This window comes from Anabrus simplex, chromosome 7 (genome assembly GCF_040414725.1).
Source record: "Anabrus simplex isolate iqAnaSimp1 chromosome 7, ASM4041472v1, whole genome shotgun sequence".
In the NCBI taxonomy this organism is placed as follows: domain Eukaryota; kingdom Metazoa; phylum Arthropoda; class Insecta; order Orthoptera; family Tettigoniidae; genus Anabrus; species Anabrus simplex.
Window position 1 is genome coordinate 92,391,019 of NC_090271.1, and position 21,458 is coordinate 92,412,476.

General features: G+C 41.8%; 1 protein-coding gene across 9 annotated transcripts in view; it reads left to right on the forward strand.

Moving 5' to 3' along the window:
* Positions 1-21,458, forward strand: part of Ndae1 (Na[+]-driven anion exchanger 1) — a 917,075-nt gene that overhangs the window by 401,878 nt on the left and 493,739 nt on the right. For all 9 annotated transcript variants that reach the window (XM_068228594.1, XM_068228592.1, XM_068228596.1 and 6 more), the window contains exon 2: positions 8,459-8,559. In XM_068228594.1, the coding sequence (XP_068084695.1) occupies positions 8,459-8,559 (101 nt within the window). The remainder of the gene's footprint in view (positions 1-8,458; positions 8,560-21,458) is intronic.

Sequence of the window (21,458 nt, forward strand, 5' to 3'; positions counted from 1 at the left end):
ACTAACCACTACACCACAGAGACGGACAATTTATTTATCCATTTCCATATATACATTTTCACTTATATTCGAATTTAGCGCGAATGTCCAGGTCACGCCACTAGGAGCGCCACTTGCGAATTGTCTCCCATTTTAACAAAACTAAATCCGGAAGTATCGCGTATTGTCTCTACTGTATTTGATAATACTAACAGCGGTGCTTTATTTTCCCCAGCAATTATTTCAGGATAAGCGTCAAGCGTTACGTCGCTCCACCGCCATTTTCCTTCCTGTACACGGAAATTACACTTACAGTATTATTATTACTACATTCCCGGTGAGCCATCAAATCAAACTTTTTGTTACTTGTAAGAAGTGAAAACGCAATTGATACGGAAAATGTCTGAAATGGTGATGATAAAACATTATAAAGCTAAATGTCGAGTTGATGACCTACACCAAGGCCGTCCCCATGTTTCAATACACCATTAAAGGCACTCGGATGACGTCATTACTGCACGAGTCGGTCGTTACACGTGCAACGAGGAAACACTTTTTTCTGATTTTGTTGATCTTACGCGTTGCCAACTCTGCTATCTGTGCACCTGACACATCTAATTTAATCCAGTGGTTGTCTAATTGGATAACAAAACCTCTAGTGGTAAATAGAGCACAATGTTACCAAGTTGGTATATAATTTCGTTTCTTAGTGAATGCAGCCAAGTTCTTTAATGGTTCAGATGGCCAGTCGTCGATCTCCACCTCGACATCCCACAATCAAATCATGGTGACTACAAGCGAAATTTATACATTTCCTGATATGAACGTTGGTCAGTTAGCACGAATATGGATATGTTTGTGGACTGGGACCGAACAGAGAGGCCGTGCTCCGGCTGTGGGGCAAAGCTCTTCATTCGAGAGACGAGTGGGTTCGAGCTCAGCACTGGCTGTCTTTAGAATGGTTTTCTGTAGTTTCCAATTTTTATTTCCAGGTGAATGCTGGGACAGCTCCTGTTCATAGGCCATAGCTGATTCCTTCCACTTATTACCCAATTTCGTTCACCATCATTCACCTTCAGTAGCTCCTCAACTGAAGTTTTGTGTTAGGAAGGGCATCTGGCTGTAAACATGTCATGAAAATTATGAAATTCAACGTACTCGCTTCTTAATAAATGCTGGTATAGGAGCTTTGCATAATATACTATTTTGCTTTTTCGTTTTACGCCTCACCGACACAGAGGTCGTATGGTGATGGTGGGATAAGGCGTGAGTAGGAATGGAAAGGAAGTAATTAGTAGAACGTAAAAAAAGTTAAAAAGAGGGATTTGGTGGGTAGTTTCTTAGTTTCTCCTGATGTTTTCTCTCTCTGTACTTCTGCTTACGTTTCCCTGTCAGGTAGTTAAAGTAGAACTCCTTAGCTTGAAAGAAAGAGATACTCGCACCACTTCTAGCTAAGCTCTTTTTGACTGCCAGACAAGTTACGAGAAGCACGTATCAGTCATAGTTACTACTTCATCTTGTCACCGTTTACTGCTTGCTGCATACTAAATACATCTTCACTTACCGACGTTCAGATCTCACCTATATCACTCTACCAAGACCGAATACAAATAATTTCTCTCCAGAGTTACGGAGGAAGATACACCTTTATGAGTAAAAAGAAAAAAGGTACCGTAGCATTTTCTGACTTTTCATTTTACATAGAATTCATCTAAGGTTCAGGAACGGTACTTAGACCGATCACCGTTCCAAAAATGTGGAGCTTTTTAAATCGAAATCACTTCTAGATAACACGTGCAATGACAGTAAACTCGTTGTAAAAATGAAGAACTGATGTACACGCATGCACAGAAATGGTACCGTGATATAAACAATCAACATTGTCCCACTCCAGTACTGAAAAGGAGGGGAGGTAGTGAAGGGGTAGTGTTCAAGGAGGGGAGGGAGTGAACGGGTAGTACTGAAGGCACAGTGTGTGTATTGCTATACATCCACCAGTGTGCCCAATTCAATCATAACAAAGTCTTGCAGCAGGCTGTCTACCTGCAGCAATACGTTAAGTGAGGAGGTGGGGAGGATGTAATGCTTTGTTTATATAGTGACGCCATTTCTGTGTACGCGTGTACCTATACCCGTAAATTAAAAGAAGCGGGTTGACAGATAGGGCTGGTGGTAGGAGCATTGAACGTGTCATTGCACGATGTTGCCAAATTTCGGCATTCCTTTCTCCTCCCCTTCGATTCCGGCTCACTTGTTCGTTCGTTCAGACCGCTGTGCTCTGTTGTACGTAACCCAGAAGTGAGAGGTTTGACAACTCCCAGTAACACGAGCCGGCCAGCAAGCTTATCTCCATGGCAACCACAGTGGGGTACGCCCTCGTATCAATGGAAACCATACCCCCTACTCCCTTCTACTCACCCAGGCAGGCAGTAAACGGACCTCCCTCTAATAACTGTCAGAACTCGTCTTTCAATATTACGACTATAGTTACACCAGAGTCTGATCTCGGTATGACGTGGTTGGGTGGTGCTTTAGTCCCGCCGCATCTTGAGGTACTAAAATAGCCGTGCCGCACGATTAAAGTTTAGTGTAGCTTTGGCCTCCATTGTGGCAGTACATGATACGAGGTGTCATTTTATTTGTCTCAGGGCATTCTACAGTTACATGGTAAAGCAAATCACGTAGAGAATATTTGAGAAAATTGTAATGAAGTGCGAAAAATTTCCCTTGAAAAATGTAACAATAAATGGCTTCAAAATTTTTTGAAACTTATTTATGAGGATGGAACGGTTAAGCAGAATTCCTAACAGCCTAAAATCATCAATATCGAGCTACAGAAGTTTTACGGGGAGCTTCTCAAAGTTATTCTACTCTACTGGCGCTCCATTCGAGCATATGTACTGTCCCTGCGGTGGGGACTGCTTCAGAACTCATGGATGGGGATACTGATCACCTTGGTGATGATGAAGAGCCTCCGGTACGCTAATCGAAGCTCCCACAACTCTACGTGGTACAAATATGCACTGCCTGAAAAGAACAAATTGAAGCACCCGAAAGGGGAGAAGGACATTAAACGAAACATCCGTGTAGAGAGGGTATGGAATGGCATTTCAGTGATTACAAAATCGAGTCAAATTTACAAAGAACTTGGTGGTACGAGCCCGATTTTCAGTATAACGTTGCATTCCCTCGGCCTGGATGCATGCAGTGATCGGTTGGAAAGGGTGTCCTCTTCCGACGCAAGCTTGCCCATAACTGTTGTAACTGGTCCTTAATATCCTGAATACTGGCAATGGGACGGAATTGATGTCCGAGCTGTTCCAATACATGTTCTATCGGGGACAGATCTGGGGATCTTGCTGGCTACGGGAGTACCTAAACATCACGCAGATAGTTCGTAGAGACACATGTCGAGTATGGATGAGCACTGTCCTGTTGAAAATAGGCTCCACGATACTGTAGCACGAGAGGTAACACATGAGGACTTAGGATGTGCCGTTGAGCCGTCAGAATTCCTTCAATCACTACCAACCGTGACCTGAGGTTATATCCGATGGCTCCCCACAGCATGACGCCAGGAGTAACACTGCTGTGCCTCTCCAAAACATTGGGAGTGTGGGATGTCTCCCCAGGTCGCTGCCATACTCGCAAACGATGGTCATCCGGGGTGGTGCAGATCTGCGATTCATCGCTGAACACAATGCCAGGCCATTCATCAGCAATCCATGCTTCTCGGTCACGGCACCGCTCCAATGCAGCCGCGTGTGTTGTGGTGTGAACGGCAGCGTGCGCATGGGGCGGTAATTCCCTAGTGCGTCTTCTGCTGCTCTCCGACCAGACATAGAATGTTTCAGGGAGTACATTACTTGTTCTCCAATGACAGGCACACTTGCGAAGGGATTACGTTTTGCTCGGTGCACAATACGGCAATCCTCCCTTGTGGTGGTTCAGACAAGGTCGACCGGAACCTTGACGACGTGTATGCCTGCCCTCAACGCGCAGTCCTACATCTAACCACTGTTTTATCCGAATGCCCCACAACTCTGGACATTGTACGATGCCACCACCCACAACGAACCCGCTTTCAAACGCTATCAGGATCTCATAACGTTGTCTCATAAGAGTACGCGGCATCTCCGTATCCTACGGTGATCACTCAACGACAGACAGACAGACCGACCACACGTCACAAGGGATATGCGGGCGGGGCCCGGATCCTTTGTGCAATTTTAGCCCTTCGACCCGAAGGTCTTGAGTGCTGCTTTCGACCTGTAGGTATGTACAGAGTGATTTGGGTTGGTGGTGGGACCTTAGTTGGGAATCGCATTGGTCAGAATATGACCTGGACCCCGGAGGGTCAAAAAGTGACTTAGGGGCAAGCCCTAGGTAGTCATAATTTCCCGTAGTGGGGTTTGTAGATTGGAAGTCTTAGTAGGTTGGTAAGGGTTTGAATTTTGAGAGTCATAATGAGATTGGTAGGTATGCAAAAGGAGGGTGAGTGGTCACCCATCCAGGTGCTAACCGTGACCAAAGTTGCTTGACTGTGATTATTTGCATGACATAGCGGAATGAAGAACTTGCTTGGAAAGGGAGGAGGTTGGAAGGAGGGACTGAGAGGGCTTGGCCAGGAGAATAACTTGGTCTGGTTTGATGATGGGTTTAATTTATGATTAATTGCTTGGCAGGCATGGTAGGAGTTACAGGGGTTACTTGAAGAGCAATTAGTTGTAATAGTAATTGCAGGAGGAGGGAGGGGTCTAGATTTAAAGTCTGGAGCGGGCTGGAGGGCAGGCTGAGGCCGGGAGGTGGGGGAATATTGCGGTTTAGGCGCGGACTCAACGTATGACTCTGTTCACGCTCCTTATATACCCTGGTAACAACACTAATGCACTCTGGTGGCCGTTCTACCTGTCACAAAATTGCACCTCTAATCATGTATATACCCGCCGATGCTGTGCACGTGAACTAAGTAAGGGGGGAGACAGTTTTTTTTTAATATTTAAACTATTTTAATCACATTAGTGTATATATGGAATTTTGTTTTCGACGCATACAGATCTACATTCAATATTATATTAATAACTGAAACTAAGACAAATCCTATAACAACCTATAATCCTACATGCACTCGTTTTATTTTTAAATATAGACTAAATGGGCAGTGGGAGTTGTCATATATTGCTATGTAGATTTAATAAGAGAAATAAGAAATAGATTTCCGTACAAGTCACCTTAAACAATATTCTTGTAAATGAGTTAAATCCGCCTGTCCTTCATTTCAGCAAATGTATCTTTACCCCTCGTCTTGAAATCTCTGGTTGGTCACTGAATTCCTTAAATAGGTGTTAATTCGTTTCAAGGCATTAGTAGCGCGTTCACTAGAAACTGGCGTTAACGGAATATACGGCATCTAGTTAAGCAATTTTGTTGTTTCCGTATGCACACACTGGAGTTCATTATTCAGAATGTAAGCCAGTACTTGTGGGGGTTCTAATACCTTAACTAATAATGGCGGGCAAGGAAGTGCATGTACTTGAAGGGTTTTTATGCTGTTATTCATTTATTAGGTGTAAGTTTGCTATATTTCGTATTTGAATATGATTATTTTATTTTTAGACCGTCTTATAATAAAATAAATTCAAATTAACTACATTAAAAACATGTCTGAGATGATAGCCAATAAGACCACCCTTATACCTGGGATCCAAATACTAGCCAATGAGAGCAAGAAGAGACGCTGGCAAGTCTGTCTACTGGGCGGAGAAATCTCGCTGTAGGAAAGTTATAGTTCCACAGTCAGCACATACAGATAGCGTTAGTGTTGCTCTATCTGAAATCAAAGGGAAAATACACAGAATGGACAGCGTCTACTTTCGCCTACGTGCTTCGTGTAACTGACGCGAGCCCTAACATTGCCGAAGTGAGACGAAAATAAGTAAAGCGGAGATTATAATAATGTCATGAATGTGAAAATAACTAATGTCCTAAAAATAACTGAGTTAACTAGACAGTATTTCGTTCACAAAATGTTAAGGGTACACGCTGTCTACCCTGTCTCCCCTGACGCTTCGCCCCTGGTTACATTGATATCTGACCATTTCTTCTGGGTGCTTTACTAATGTCAGATAGTGTAGATTTAACTTTTGCTGTGAATATTGAAGTCGATCTCTTTCCCTGTGCGTTGAAGATGTGTGACTTAGCTTAGAATCAAGAAATAATACACTGACTTAGCAAATGTCATGGAATAGTCACCTAATAGCGTGTGGGGCCTCCTCTGGCCCTGCGAACTGCAGTGGGACGCCGTGAAAGTGAGTCGACAAGTCCCTGGTAGTCCTCTGGACGTAGCAGACACCAAATCGTTTGCAGAGCGGCCGCCAATGCTGGTCTGTTCGTGGGTGCAGTATCCATGGCACGGAGCCTGCATTCCAGGACATTCCAGATATGCTCGATAGGGTTCATATCGGGGCTCTTGGGTGGCCATGGCAGTCGTTGAACCTCCGTTGCATGTTCCTGGAACCATTCCTGGGCGACGTGGGAGAGATGTGGCTTGAAACACCGCAGAACCGAATGGGCGCTGGAAGGCCAAAAATGGGTGGAGATGGTCTCCGAGCAGCTCAACATACCGCGTACCATTCAAAGTCTCTTCCAGAACAACTAGGGGGCGCATTCCATACCAGAAAAATGCACCCCAGACCACAACAGAGACACCAGCGCCCTGGACCACACCTTCGAGGCAGGCGGGATCCATCGCTTCATGTGGTCTGCGCCGTACACGGTACCTCCCATTGGCATGGTGCAGTTGAAATCGTGATTCGTCCGACCATATCACCTTACGCCATTGTTCCAGTGTCCATCCCTGGTGACTGGACTGGCGACAAATGCGCGTCGTTGTGCCCGATGACGTTGGGTTAACAGTAGCACCCGTGTGTGGCGCCGGCTCCCATACCCCATAGAACCCATGTCCCTACGGATTGTCCACTGGGAGACGTGTCTAGCACGGCATGTGTTGAATTGAGCCGTGATTTGTTGCACGGTTGCCCGTCTGTCACTATTGACAATCCGTCTCAGATGTCGCCGGTCACGGTCATCGAGGGTGGCTGGACGGCTGGTCGTTCGTCTGTTGTGGACGGTGACACCCGCATTCAATCATTCACGATACACCCTGGACACGGTTGATCGTGTGAAGCCGAATTCCCGCACCACTTCCGAAATCGCACTTCCCTTCCCATCCGACGGGCACCGACCACCATACCGCGTTCGAACGGTGTCAGCTCACGACGACGTTCCATGTTACACCTGTCACATGCACAGCCGCTACTCACAAGGTCTCCTATACAACTGGCGCTGGCACAGCGGGCGTGTGGTGCGCAGACAACACACCTGCGCATTAGTGCTCCGCTATCCTATGACATTTGCTCAGTCAGTGTATATCAACAATGAAATTTTAAACCCGTACTGACTAGTATGATTCAATAAAATCTGATTTTCGTTGGCTGAATGGTCAACTGGCCTTCGGTACAGAGGGTCCCGGGTTCGATTCCCGGCCGAGTCAGGGATTTTAACCATCATTGGTTAAATCCAGTGGCTCCGGGGCTGGGTGTTTGTGCTGTCCCTAACATCCCTGCAACTCACACACCACACATAACACTGTCCTCCACCACAATAACACGCAGTTACCTACACATGGCACATGCCGCCCACCCTCATCGGAGGGTCTGCCTTATAAGGGCTTCACCCGGCTAGAAATAGCCACACGAACTTATTATTAATAGAATCTGACGATGTTTTTTGAACGAAACATTTCTTTCTTTCTTTCTTTCTTTCTTTCTTTCTTTCTTTCTTTCTTTCTTTCTTTAATAGTGTTTTCACAACTGTGTTATATCTAGTGTTCGACAGACTGAAAAGTTTTGAAGTTTAACGGAGTCGACATTGAAACGTATGGCTTCCTCCTTCAAAAAAGTGCATTGAAACTAGAGAAATCTGTACTTCCCCCTCTTAACGTATTGAAAACCGAAAGACACCGATATGTCAGTGAATCGCGGGAGAAAATATGTTCATCTCTCTTTAAAAAAAACTTCATGGCTGAATTGTCAACGTCTTGGCCTTCAGTCATGGGGCCAGGGGTTCGATTCTAGGCTGGATCGAGGGATATGGAATATGTGCTGTCCCTACATTCCTGGAACTTTTACACCACATACAAGACTATCCTCCACGCTTCCAACAAGCAGTTAAACATGCATGTATATCGTGCTCATTAATATTTAAGTAGTATGTAAACTTTGTAAATATTGGAAATAATATCAATATAGGTCTATGGAGCATTTTATATAGATTTCCACATTTCTGCACAGAATTATGGTAAATAAATAATACAAAGTTCCGAAAGGAAACTATGGGCTTATAGCTCTTCACGGTTGGTGTAATTGTATAAATGAACGGGTTAAGTTACTAATGTTCTATTTTTATCTTCCTGTTGCAGATCCTGGGTGATGGACCCTTCCCTGGGAGACGATGAGGCGCCGAAGGATCCTGGCGCCCACCAGGCGCACCAGCCGAGTTACACCGAAAAGGACTTCGAAGGTAAGGTTGTGTGTTTGAACGATCGTGACTAGAATATATGATGTGTATACACTGGCTTCTGAAAACCGTAATTTGTGCTTTTTCGCTTCCATACTTCGGCATTATTGAAAGTCAGGAATAATTTACAAAGTAAATGTTCGGGTTTAGAGAGGAAAATCCTCCTTTTCCATCCCCATTCTTCGAGGTCGTGAAAGCTCAGTGTTGGTTAAAATCACTGAACGTACCAGTTAAAAGCCGATTGCAGAAATTGTATTTAGACGATGTTTTCTTCTTCTCCTTCCTCTTCTTCTTCTTTATCTGTTTACCCTCCAAGGTCGGTTTTTCCCTCGGACTCGGTGAGGGATCCCACCTCTACCGCCGCAAAGTCAGTGTCCTGTAGCTTCATACTCTGGGTCGAGGGATACAACTGGGGAGGATAACCAGTACCTTTCCCAGGCGGCCTCACCTGCTATGCTGAACAGGGGCCTTTCCGGGGGGGGGGCAGGGGGGATAGGAAGATTGAAAAAGATAGACAAGGAAGAGGGAAGGAAGCGACCGTGGCCTTAAGTTAGGTACCATCCCGGCATTTGCCTGGAGGAGAAGTGGGAAACCACGGAAGACCACTTCCAGGATGGCTGAGGTAGGAATCGAACCCACTTCTACTCAGTTGATCTACCGAGGCTGAGTGGACCCTGTTACAGCCCTAGTACCACTTTTTGAATTTCGTGGCAGAGCCGGGAATCGAACCCGGGCCTCCGCGGGTGGCAGCTAATCACACTAACCACGACACCACAGAGGTAGACTAGACGATATTTTACCAGTTAAAAATGCCCAAAACTAGCTGCCGCGTTGCGAAGGCGTTATTTATCACTTACAAGGAACATTCGCGTCTGCCTGGCGGGTATTTGTCTCATCTTTTGTGAATAGGCATAAATGCGCTGCTAGATGGCAGCAACGTAAGTTGTAGCTGCCCATACCGACTCGTCGCGAAGTTACGCATTTAAACTAGATACATGCTCAATCACCAGAAGAGATTGAGAATTCTGCGATTGCATTCTGCGTTCGTCATTTTTTATCCGTTGACATTCTGAATACCAAGCAACTTGATTTAATTATGAAATTCACAGAGAGCGCTCACTACTGTATATAGCATCGGTGAGAGAGAGACTATTATCGGAGTGAAATCAGCGTCTGGAATATCGCATTCATATATAATTTAGCCCATTGTATCCATGGAAGGTAAACTTCTCTCTCCACTTTCTTACGTGAATCAAATGGCACATTTGGTTCCCTTGGGCAATAGAATATAACAATGTAAAAAATTGGTTCTTAAATATCATCACTGACATAATGTAAACATGTTTTCCTAGTTGAACAGTCCTATTAATGTATGACATTTTCCACATCGCTGTCCAAAGAAAAAAGGGTTATATTTACATTCCTCAGTTATATATGCGGCTAGGTTTTTGCAGATTTATCTCACTGAGTAATTTGACTCCTTCCGTTCGATTTCGTAAGAAATGGAGGCTCGTTTCTACTGCTCTCCCTTGTTACACAGCGGCTACGGCACCTCTGGATTATACATGGAGCGAAGTGCATGTAGGCCAGCAGGCAGAACATTATTATTATTATTATTATTATTATTATTATTATTATTATTATTATTATTATTATTATTATTAACAAATACATCGCAGTTAGGAAATACCCCACGTACAGTAGTGAGATAATAAAGTAAAGTTAAAACATAATTACCCAACAACAAGAACAACAACAAAAGTACAACACGCAGTTCCGTGCAAAGAAAATATTACAAGACATACTATTATTTTAACGTTCTGAATCAAGCAGAAAATCACAAATTCAGTGTCCGTTATTTACAACTTTTACTTTTCACTTTACACTAGCACTAATGATCTTCTTTAATGTCTTGATACCGGAAGGGAATCTATCAAAGACTGCTGCAGGTTATTTTTCTACAATCCCTTAGTGGCCCATAGACGTGCAATATTATTGCGCAGTATTGAAAGGTTGTGCAATATCCCGTCCTCCCGCCAGTTGGTATCAACAGGTGGGGGAGAACGTACCGTGATGTCAAACAGTAGTTTATTTTGGAGTTTATCGAAGTGTACCATAGCCTTCCGGCTCTATGGGACGTTAAGATCAAAGATTACATTAATCGCGTTAAGAAAGATGAACAGAACGAGGTGCTTATTGAGAAATATCCCGAAAAATACCCAAACGCCGACAAGCATGAAGTTATTTAAAAAAATCAGTTCTCCAAACTTCCGGAAGGAAGTGAAGCGGCTTCGTGATACAGGAAAAGTGTGTTCACCAAACAAAATACCGCCTTGGACTGACTATATGTTGCACAGCCATCAATGTTATTTCCACACGATTCTATTTATTGCACAAACCCGATTGTTGTGCAATAATATTGTACGTCTGTGGGCAGCTATCAAAATATTGCACAAACCCGATTGTTGTGCAATAATATTGCACGTCTATGGGCCCATTGAAGGTCCTGTTTGCGAAGGAAAACGTGCCCACATGACCCAAGCAAAGCAAAGCAAAGCAAAGCAAAGCAAAGCGATGCGCATAGCCACAGCCGAGGTTTAAAGAGAGGGTAAAGTGACGGATAGCTCACGTGTGCTCACCTGGTAGGGACGACTCTTCTTTCCCAGTCTGCGCGTGTTTCGATCATGCCTCAGTTGCTGACCTATATGTAGAGGCGTTACTTTTTCGCATTAGCGATAAACGCAACAAAAGTATTCTGAAGCGATTTTGAGATACCTTAAAGAATCGTCTGATTCCGGTTAAGAAATTAGGGAATTTGTTTTCGCGAAGTACAGCGAATTAAAGCGACAAGGTCACTTTAAAGCGAAATTTATTTTTGCGATAAGTGCGAAAATGTAACGAAATTCATGGAAAATAACGATATTGAAATTGCATTCCAGTATGACGTGAACGAAGGAAAACAGAAGACAGATTAAGAATTTCTCATTTCGACAGAAATATCTCTTCGCATTAAATTTGGCCACACAAGGGTGAAACCTATGTCCATGTAGACTGAAAGGGCAATTTGTTATTAATCTTGATTAGGACTATATTGTACTGTAGTTCTAATCAAGATTACATAAGAAGTAATGAATGATTATCAAGATTGCTTCTCTTTATTTCGCAAAAATAATTCACAAATCTCATGAATGAAACATTTTATGAATAATTTTAGGAAATGATTCAAGCGAAATTAAAGCGATGGGATCAGCCCTATTTCGCGAAATAACGCGAAAAATTGTTTCCTTTTCGCGAAATCGAACATAAATTAATGCAAAAATATACTGCCTCTAGACATCATACTGAACTTGTCTGACAAAAAAAAAAAAAAAAAAAAAGTTTCTTCATAATGGCATCTATTCGGGAGATAGTAGGTTCGAACCCCACTGTTGGCAGCCCTGAAGATGGTTTTCCGTAGTTTCCCATTTTCACACCAGGCAAATGCTGGGGCTGTACCTTAATTAAGGCCACGGCCGCTTCCTTCCCACTCCCAGCCCTTCCTTGTCCCATCGTCGCCATAAGACCTATCTGTGTCAGTGCGACGTAAAGCAACTAGCAAGCTAGCATAATGGCATCCATCTCAGTGCTGAAAGGCAATGGAGAGGCGATATAGTAACGATGGCCTTCCGATGGAATAATAAGTTTAGGTATTGTAAGCCTGGTCGTTCAGAACTTAGAATACCCAATGTAGCATTGAAACTGCGGTTACTGTAATTGCGCTGCAGGCTCGTGATCAACTCGCTGCCAATACGCAGAGTCTGTTTGCAGTACAGCTGAAGGGCGGATTTCATTAAGATGGTGCCCCTTTGTTTCGCAAGCTCTTGCAAGGTAGTTGCTAATTTTAGAGGGGGTTTGGTTTGGTTCGGCTGTGGGAAAGGGCGCTGGGGAAATCAATATGTCCGCCCCTAAGCGACACATTTCATGCCCCCTTTACTCGAGTGGGCTTTCTTTGAAGGCTAATAATGAAGGCGCACCTTTTGTATGTTCATTCGTGCGTACTGTAGGATTAACAGTGAAGCTCTTTTTAAAAGATAAAGTTCATGGCTGGAAATCTATGGATACATTTTAAAAAGTCTGAAGAAAATTATCGATAGAGAATTGTACTTTACAGAATGTAAGAGGTACTTTTCTCTTCCAAAAATTACTTAGAAAAGTCAGTTCTTGGTTTTTATATGATCAATTGTACCTGTCCATGGCAGTTTATGTTGGTAAGATGGGGATCATTAGTATGAAAAATGTAAATTACCAAGAGTTTGAAATTATAGATATCTCCATTATATCGCGTCGCACCAAAAATATAGTATAGGTCATGAAAAGTATGTTGTTAGGGTTACATTTGGTTTGATAACATGCTTGTAGCCACAGGACCTTCAGTATTACGTGGATTCAGAACCACAAGGACATCACTTTTCATTGTTTTAAATGGTGTAAAATTTCCCTTCGGGAAGATTCAGCTGATCATTAATAAGTTTTCCAATAAATGTACCTCAAATTGACAACGATTAATATATTTGTATCGAACAAATTGTTTCCAAGAGATATCAGTCTGGAATTTCGATTCGGTAAATATAGACTTCAGGGGGAAACTATGGCGAATTTACTTATTTCAAATTAAATATTTTATTATAAGTAATTTTTCGCATGTCGCGAACCAAATCATGCATAATCGAGACGGCCGTGATTAACGCAATCGATACAACAGCACGTGAACAACTGACAAACATGGAGGGAAGTTCAGAAAATCATTACTCGAGGGGAAATTCGAACCACTCATGGAGAATGTAGCTAACCGAGCCGGAGTTCAATCAGAGACGCTTTTTAAATAAAAATGTACGGCAAGTAGCCATTTCAATTCGCCCACGAAGCTATCTGATTGACCAACTTCAACAGGTGATAAAATGACAACTGCGAGATTTTTGTTTTTCAAATTATATATCAGTATGACCAACCCTCTAACGCTCACATACACTGTTCACGTTGTTTCCGGCTATCTGTATAAAATAAACTAAGCGAGGAGGTGTGGCCGTGCTCGGTTCACTCGGAAAACTGCGACTACGATTTCTGTCACAGAGACGTGGTGGTGATAATTGCTTATTAAGGAGCAGTAGAGCTAGGCAATCTCCCCGATATCGAGACTTCCACTTCTCGACAGGCATATAGCGTTGCGATTATCTCAAGTTAAAGGGTAAATGGGGCGGGTGTTTCAGACGGTAGAACGCTGGCCTTCCGAGCCCATGTTGGCAGGTTCTATCAGGCTTCAGTTCCATGGTATGTGAAAGTTCTTGAATACACCAGCCTCGAGTCTCTAGGTTTACTGACACGTGAAAAATCTTCTGTGGGACATTGTAACCGTCCAGGCTTCTCCAGCCCTACTAATTTAATATATCATCATTTTACGCGATATCATTTGATATCAAGTTTATCCGCCGTCGGCAATTATTTGTAATAACATATTTATTCAACGTCGATCATTTGTAATCAAGGCTTTTTGGAATCATATTGTATATATGATAACATCGTTTTATTATTTATTATATTATGTAGGATAAGAATTCATTATGTTGTAAATACGGTCAATATGTTCAGACATAGTTGTTTTCATTTCATCTCATGTTTGTGTATACGGAGGGTTATTCTTGAAGCTTGGGATTTTGGGTGAGTCATGGGTTTCTCTTATGACCAAGGCTAGTAAACAGCGACCCGTGCGCGAGGCTTGCAAGCTGGTCAGCTATATCATCGCCACGCCTTCTGGACTTGTCGAGGAGGAAGAGAAAGGGAGTTGATGCTTCGATCTATCGAATCAGATACTTCGTTGTATATGAGTTTTGAGATTGAACTTTTACCAAGAGTGGGGGTGAGCCCGGATATATACTGATTCTCAACACGAGAACGGAACCGTACGACCTTACGACCTAACAACCTTACAACCTAACTACGGATACTCCATCACTACTACTTCAACTGTGAACATCTACTTTGTACGACGTGATTTGAATTATGAAACAGTGTGTGGTCGCTCTGCGACAGAGTTATTTTTGTACAATGTATTATCGCTTCGATACAGTACTTAGATTCGGTTATGTTATCGGATCTGCGTGACAAGAAACAAGCTTACGGCTTGTGTTATTTTCAGTAAATATTATGGACGAAGAACTATGTTTAGTTCAAGTCTACGGTATTTTGGTACAAGTCTGTACCGTATAAATAGTATAGCTCAGTTGGATTGAGATTTCTACTAATATGGAAAAATTCATATCTCTGAATTTTCTCCTCTTACGATCAACGCTGATCAGTTTTTACAAGTATAGGGCCAATGTCTATTTTAAAGACTAGGCAAGCAGGGAGTGCTAGTCCAGATAGCCCGTACCATATCAGAGAAGGAAGGAAGGATGTCCATGGAGCAAATTCTACATCGAGAAGGAGAGAACGAGTAACCACGGAAACCAGATGACGTCAACGAAAGCTGCAATTGGTGAGCTTCAATTAGATAAAGCAAGCAATAGTAAATTCAGTAAATTAAATTATAAATTCCTCCACGCTTTAAGGAAACTTTTCCGATTCATCTCATTGTTTTTGTATAATAAATTCATTTGTATTTTATATTGCGTTAATTTTCTTTCTTAAGCGATACTTAATGGTTAATTATTTAAAATCCTACCCCTGTGATTTAAGTATAAGTCTCTATGCTAGTAAATATAAATTTTGGTTTACAGTTTTGTTTAAAACTGTAACCATGGCGCCCAAACATTACATAGAGAAATGGGGAACCATGGAATGTTAATTGTTTCTATTTGCGTGGCAATTTTCGGGCAAGCCACAAATAGTTTATTTAATATTCATGTGTCCCAAGATAATAACTTTCATCTCCCCAAGTGTTTTGGACGAGAGGGAACAGTTACAACATTACGTCACGTGGGGGTCTCCTAAAACCTTAAATATAAGTGGTAGGACGTAAAGTTATTACTATTGTTACGTGAATATCGTGGATCACAGAGGTGTAAGAAGCGGCTGGAGTGAATGGGTGGACAAGGAATTAACTAGAGCATAACTTATCACAACCAGTTTGGAATTTTTCTTTTCTTTTCTCTCTTGTATTTATAATTTGATAAATAGAGAATCTGAAAGAACAATGACTCGAAGTCCAAAAATCAGGTACAAAACTTGAGAGAATTACAAATGCTAATTTACACAGAAAAGAGCTGGATGGATCTTGGCAGTTACAAGATTTGTAAGAGCACTATTTGCTCCTATCCTTCACTCTTCATGGGAGTCTGCGCTCCAACTGTATCATAGTCTAGCCTCACAGAGGCACCGGTTTCTAATAGAGCACTTACAACCCATTGGTTGTCTTTAATTAAAGTATTTACTCGTGCATAAGATAGGCCCGAGGTGGCCTTATCTATTGCTCAACAGTTTATAATTTTCTGTTCTTTAAGAGAACTTCGCACCAAAAACAATTGCCAAATAAACAGGGGCATGAGAGCCCATACTAAATGGCCGCAATGTAAAAAGAAAAGGTTGGTTGAAACCGGCCGAAAACAAAATGCAAGGGGGTGAAACACCCTCACTCCTTCTAGACATACTTAAATCCGTAAGTGGGCTTATGGACCAATGAAACAGAGGCTGAGCCTATTCTGCACGGGTGTGACTAAATTAGAAACATTAAATACCAAAAGTGTTAAGAATTTAAGGTATTAGAAACTTTGGTCACCCCATACCAAGTTGAATATGAATCAACAGAGGGTAATCACTCTTTGCTCCCTTACATTACATATTTTCCAGTAGGGAATAGAACAAAGTCTTCAGACTGGCCGAAACTTCTACATTCAAACCACCAAATTTAGAAATTTACATGAAATAAGAGGTTGAAACCTTCCCCTCAAGATAACTGCAGGTGCTATCACATGCTTGTAAAAATTCTGCCATTAGGCCTACCTTGCTTTCTGGGCCTTCCGAACTCCGCCTTCGGGCCTCGCCCCCGTTAGAACACGCCGCACTCAATAAACTGGAGCTGAAAGAATCCAATACGGCCCTAAAGCGCCCAGCTTTTATAGTATTTTCGAGGGAAAGGTTCCATAACTCCTTACTGATAGCCTGAATTCTTGTACACACCCTCGATTTGAATTGGCTAGAGAAAATATTGGAGAAGAAACCAGCGGAAGTGTCGACAACTTTGATATATGAAAAAAAAACAATCTTCAAAAACTAAGTTTAGCCAGTGGTAAAAATCAATTTTCCCTTAAGAATTAATTATCGTTGATCCCGCCAGAAGGAGCACTTAGACCGATGGTAGAGACATCTAACAGTTGAAAACCAAACTATCGTGCACTAAATCAGTTCAAGTTAGATTACATAGATGGCCTTATAGAAGGCGCGCAGTTTAACTGGCCGAAGAAGATGTACCCCCAGTACAATTATTATTGTTTCTTCCTTCCTCGTTTGGACAACTAAGAACAGCGAGATCTTCTTGCGGGCCTACCAGGTTTTCATACTTTTGGAGTGTGCGTTCTTCCATGCATCATAATGGACATGCTTCAGTCGAGATGGGACTACTCCTTGATGAACCTGTCTAAGTTTGTGTTTAAGTGGTGCTCGGAGTTGAATGTCTGTTTCTGTGATTCTATACTTGAAAATATTCTTATCGATCTCCACCAACCAAGGACTTCTGAAGTAGGATAACAAACGTTTAAGATTCTTTCAGCTGGCAATCTGAAGAGGTGAGCGTAGGAAGTTATCCTTTTCCGGATCGCGCTTGACATCTTTTTGGGGTGGGTGTTTATTTCTAAGTTGCTCCGAAGTTTGTAAACACCATCTTTGAGGTTGGGACCAAGAAATTTTCGGATAATTCTCCTTTCCTTAATTACCACTTTATCAAGCAGGCTATGCGTTCGAAGTGTTAAACATTCTACTGCATATAATGCTTAAGGTCTAATTACAGTTTGATAGTATCTAATATTTGCATTTCAAGAGATAGGCTTTCTGTTATATATGTTTTGAGTGAGTCGGAAGGCTGTTGCAAACTTGTTGACACGTGTTAATAAGACGGCGAACTTCTCAGAATTGTTGGATTCAACCCATTCAGCAAGGTATTTGTATACTTCCACTTTCAAGATTCTACCATGACGAATATAAGATCAAGTGTGAGCACTCAGGTATTATAGCATGGTAGTTCGTGGTCCCGCCACTGCAAGCACTGCAAGTGATTATATCCAACGTGTGCTCCAGTAGTTCCGGCAAATCGGGGGTATAGAATGGGGAATTAAATGGTCAGTCTAATGTTGATAAAAATTTGGGTCATTCTAGTGTACTTTCCGATGTCGGAAAGACAATATTATCGCTCAAAAGGTGACTAAAAATGCTGATCGAAATTTAATTCGAGCTAGATCCAGTCTCACCTCACCAAAATCGAGAATTAATTTGCTGTGAAGCAAGAAAGAAATACACAGACGTTTAATTATAGAGATAACAAACACCTTAGCAAGAAGGAAAAGATTATAATCAGCACCATGCTTAAGAAATGCCAGTTGAAGTCTCCTAATGGAATGAATTCATTTTAGAGAGTTTATTTTTGAGAATAAAATAACCGAAAGGATTTCCTCATTGTCGGCGATATAACCTCACGCCTCTGTCCTCAGAAAGTCACTTGAATATATAAGTATTACCTTTAAATAGTTCATGGGTGTTTGTTTTCATATGCTGGGAGTTACGTGCCATTTGTCTGTATATGTATACTCCAGTAACCTGTGCTTTCCACAACATGTAATGAAGGGCGTAGCTGTTATTTCCATGTATGTTTTTTTTTTTCGTTGTACCCCGCCATGGTGTTTTACTTGTAATCTCTCATTGCTTTTTTAAAAGACAGTGTATATACTTATCAGTTACGGACTAATACGTTTCCTCTGACATCATTCCTAAGACCAGCTGATCGGTACTGTGGAGCTTGCCCACTGTAGCGCTGCCTGGCGGGGCGTGCTTGAACTCGAGGAGGCCTCACACTAATTGTTCTTATATCCGTCATGATTCTACCTTCGAAGTCAGAAGATGCGGTGAAGCATGAATGATGTTAGAAAAGAAGTGGGTTTTGGTGTAGGAGATTTTAAGGCCAATTTTAATTGCTCTTTCATGCAGGGTTATTATTATTACCCTTAATAGTTTTTAATAAAATCTTTCTTCCTTAGAAGGCAAATAAAACTCTTCCTTGGTTCTTTGCATGTCCAGAGAAATTCCACGGGATTATGTCTCCGATTTCCTTTTCTGTTTTTTCGAGTTCCTCTTTTACTTCATATACTCCTTCGCTACGGCAGTGAAGTACTCCGCCTTCCTTTTATAGGAATCAACGTTAAAGAAAACGGCTTGAACCTACACCATTTGGATGATACGTGATTTACTACAGTACTTTTCCTTTTCGCTACTCTCGTCTGTGTTGCATGTTAAATGAGAACCGATGAGTAGAGATAACTAACGCCTCCACTAATAGCCACCACAGAGTGAGGAATCTAGCAATGCACGCTAGACAGGTATATTTAAATAATGGATGATTAACTTTCTACATCAATCGCAAAAAAAAAAAAAAAAAAAAAAAAAAAATCCTTCCATTCCAACCAACAGAACAAAGCAAGACGGAGAGGTGCCAACTACTCTATTTTAATTTATGGTCTCTCTTGCACAACCCAAAGAAAATCACGCCAAGAGATATGAACGGTAACAAGCAGCATAAATATTATCACAACAGCCCACGACATATCTTTCCGAAACGTTGGCCATGTTTCATTGTTTGACCCTTCTATTTTTTTTAGCCCTTTGGGGTTGAGTTTTCAAAAATAGTTTTAAATTTTTATTGCCTAGAAGGTAACTAAACTGTAAGTCAAATTTCACTCTAATTAGTTTGGTGGTTAGTGAGTGACCAGTCTCTTTATTATTATTATTATTATTATTATTATTATTATTATTATTATTATTATTATTATTATTGTTGTTGTTACGGAGTTTTCCGTGGTAGGTAGAGGTGAAAGAAGGTGCGGGTGTGAATAGGTCTCCAGCTACGAAAGCAAAATTAATTTAAAATTTAACAAGGTTATATTTTCTTTTCAAAAACAAAGAAATAACAAGCCTGGCAGGTACAAAGTAGCAAGTCAAAAAGGGTAGTTACAATATTTACAGGAATTGGGCTTCGCGCCCTGATTTTACACTGCTTGGGCAATCAGCTCAGTTTTACCCCAAACACGAGTTTTAACAGAGGGGCAGAAAACCCCATTCATACCTAGGAGCCCTTGCTCCAAATTACACAGAAAAGCCTCCACGAGGCATACAACCCTCAATTTTCAAAAGAGCCACTCGCTCTCAAAATTTAAGCCTCTCCCAGGCCACACCAAACTCCACCTTCAAGTTGTCCTCAACGGACATAAACACAGGGGTAAAATACCCAATCTACTGAGGTCTATTAAATGAAAAGCAGGTTAATTAAATGACCTCTAAAATAACAATTTGAGAGGAGGCGAACTTGCACTCCTAATACACTTTGATTAAGACCTACTTGGCACTAGGCCGTTAATACAAGGGCTAATCCCATACTAAAGAGGTCATAAGAAGAGAGCAGTTTGTTTTACATTAACGAAGAATAGGTTGAGAAAATAAGTTCACCTCAAGACAATGTGAGTGGGAGCTCGAGAGGGTTAGCACTCTCTATCCCAATATGCAGCTTAAAAGAGAATAGAAGAAAAGATCGTTACATTTTAGGAAAAGGTTACATGGAGGAACGCTTCGCACCCGCCCCGAGAGTTAAACTGCTGAGCTAGCAAAGAAAGAATTTATTAATCGGCCATTACCTTATTGATGACCGCTGCCGAGGAAAGAGGCGCTTCCCGCCTCCTGCTATGTACTTTATACACTGAAAGATGGAACAGAAGTGGCCCGGAGACCCTAAAATCAGCAGTTTATATCCTCTCGCGGAAGGTTCTAGGCGTTAGGGGAATGAAAACACCCTCCCACAAACTTTTTATTGGCTCGGGTACAGAAACATATCCAAGTTGGGGGAAGATACATCGGATTGGTCGGAAATAACTCAAAGAAATTCAGGATTGGTTAAATGCAAAACAAGGGGAAAGAGAGGGGTATACAGCCAACTTAAACAATAACTGAAAAAAAATTAGCAAAGACAAACATTTGAAATAAAAATTTCTCCAAAAAAATAGTTCTTTGACTTCGCACTAGGTTGCACAATTGTTGATCTTCAGTAGTGTCCTCTAGAAGAGAAAGTTCACACTTCTTACTTCAAGCGAAACAAAACCACATCAAAAATGACACAGTTCAAAAACTCAAAATTTTCCACGTGGTGACATCTTCTGAGAAAGTAGAGAATTAATAGCGTAGATAAAGTTCAGACTTCCTCCAGCAGAGGAGTTTCAACTGGCGCACATTTTAAATTAGCGGAGTGGAGGTGTACCGCCCGGTACAGACCTCCCCCCCCCCCCCCAAAAGTTCCTCCCGGGGTGACACATGAAATTGTTTCCAAGTTTTGATGTAGATATGGAGATTAATTGCCAAAAAAAAAAAAAAATTTATAAGATTTTCTTAATTTGGTTTGATTTAGTTTCAAAATTTTGTTGTTGCAGATGAAGAATAGTTTTTAATTTTGTAGAAGTAGAATTCTGAGGATAAACTTTTAATACTTAAAAGTGATGAAAAATTTTGCAATGTCCACCAAATATTGCTGTTGAATTCCCGAGTGTAGTCATTGCTTATCGTAACTGTCCATGTAGTTGAGGTTGATGAAGTTGGATGGCCAGACCGGCCATTGCAGCTTGCGTCCAAAGGAGGCCGCTCGGACCCCTCAAGTACCCTGAGATACCGCTCGCCCGCACTAT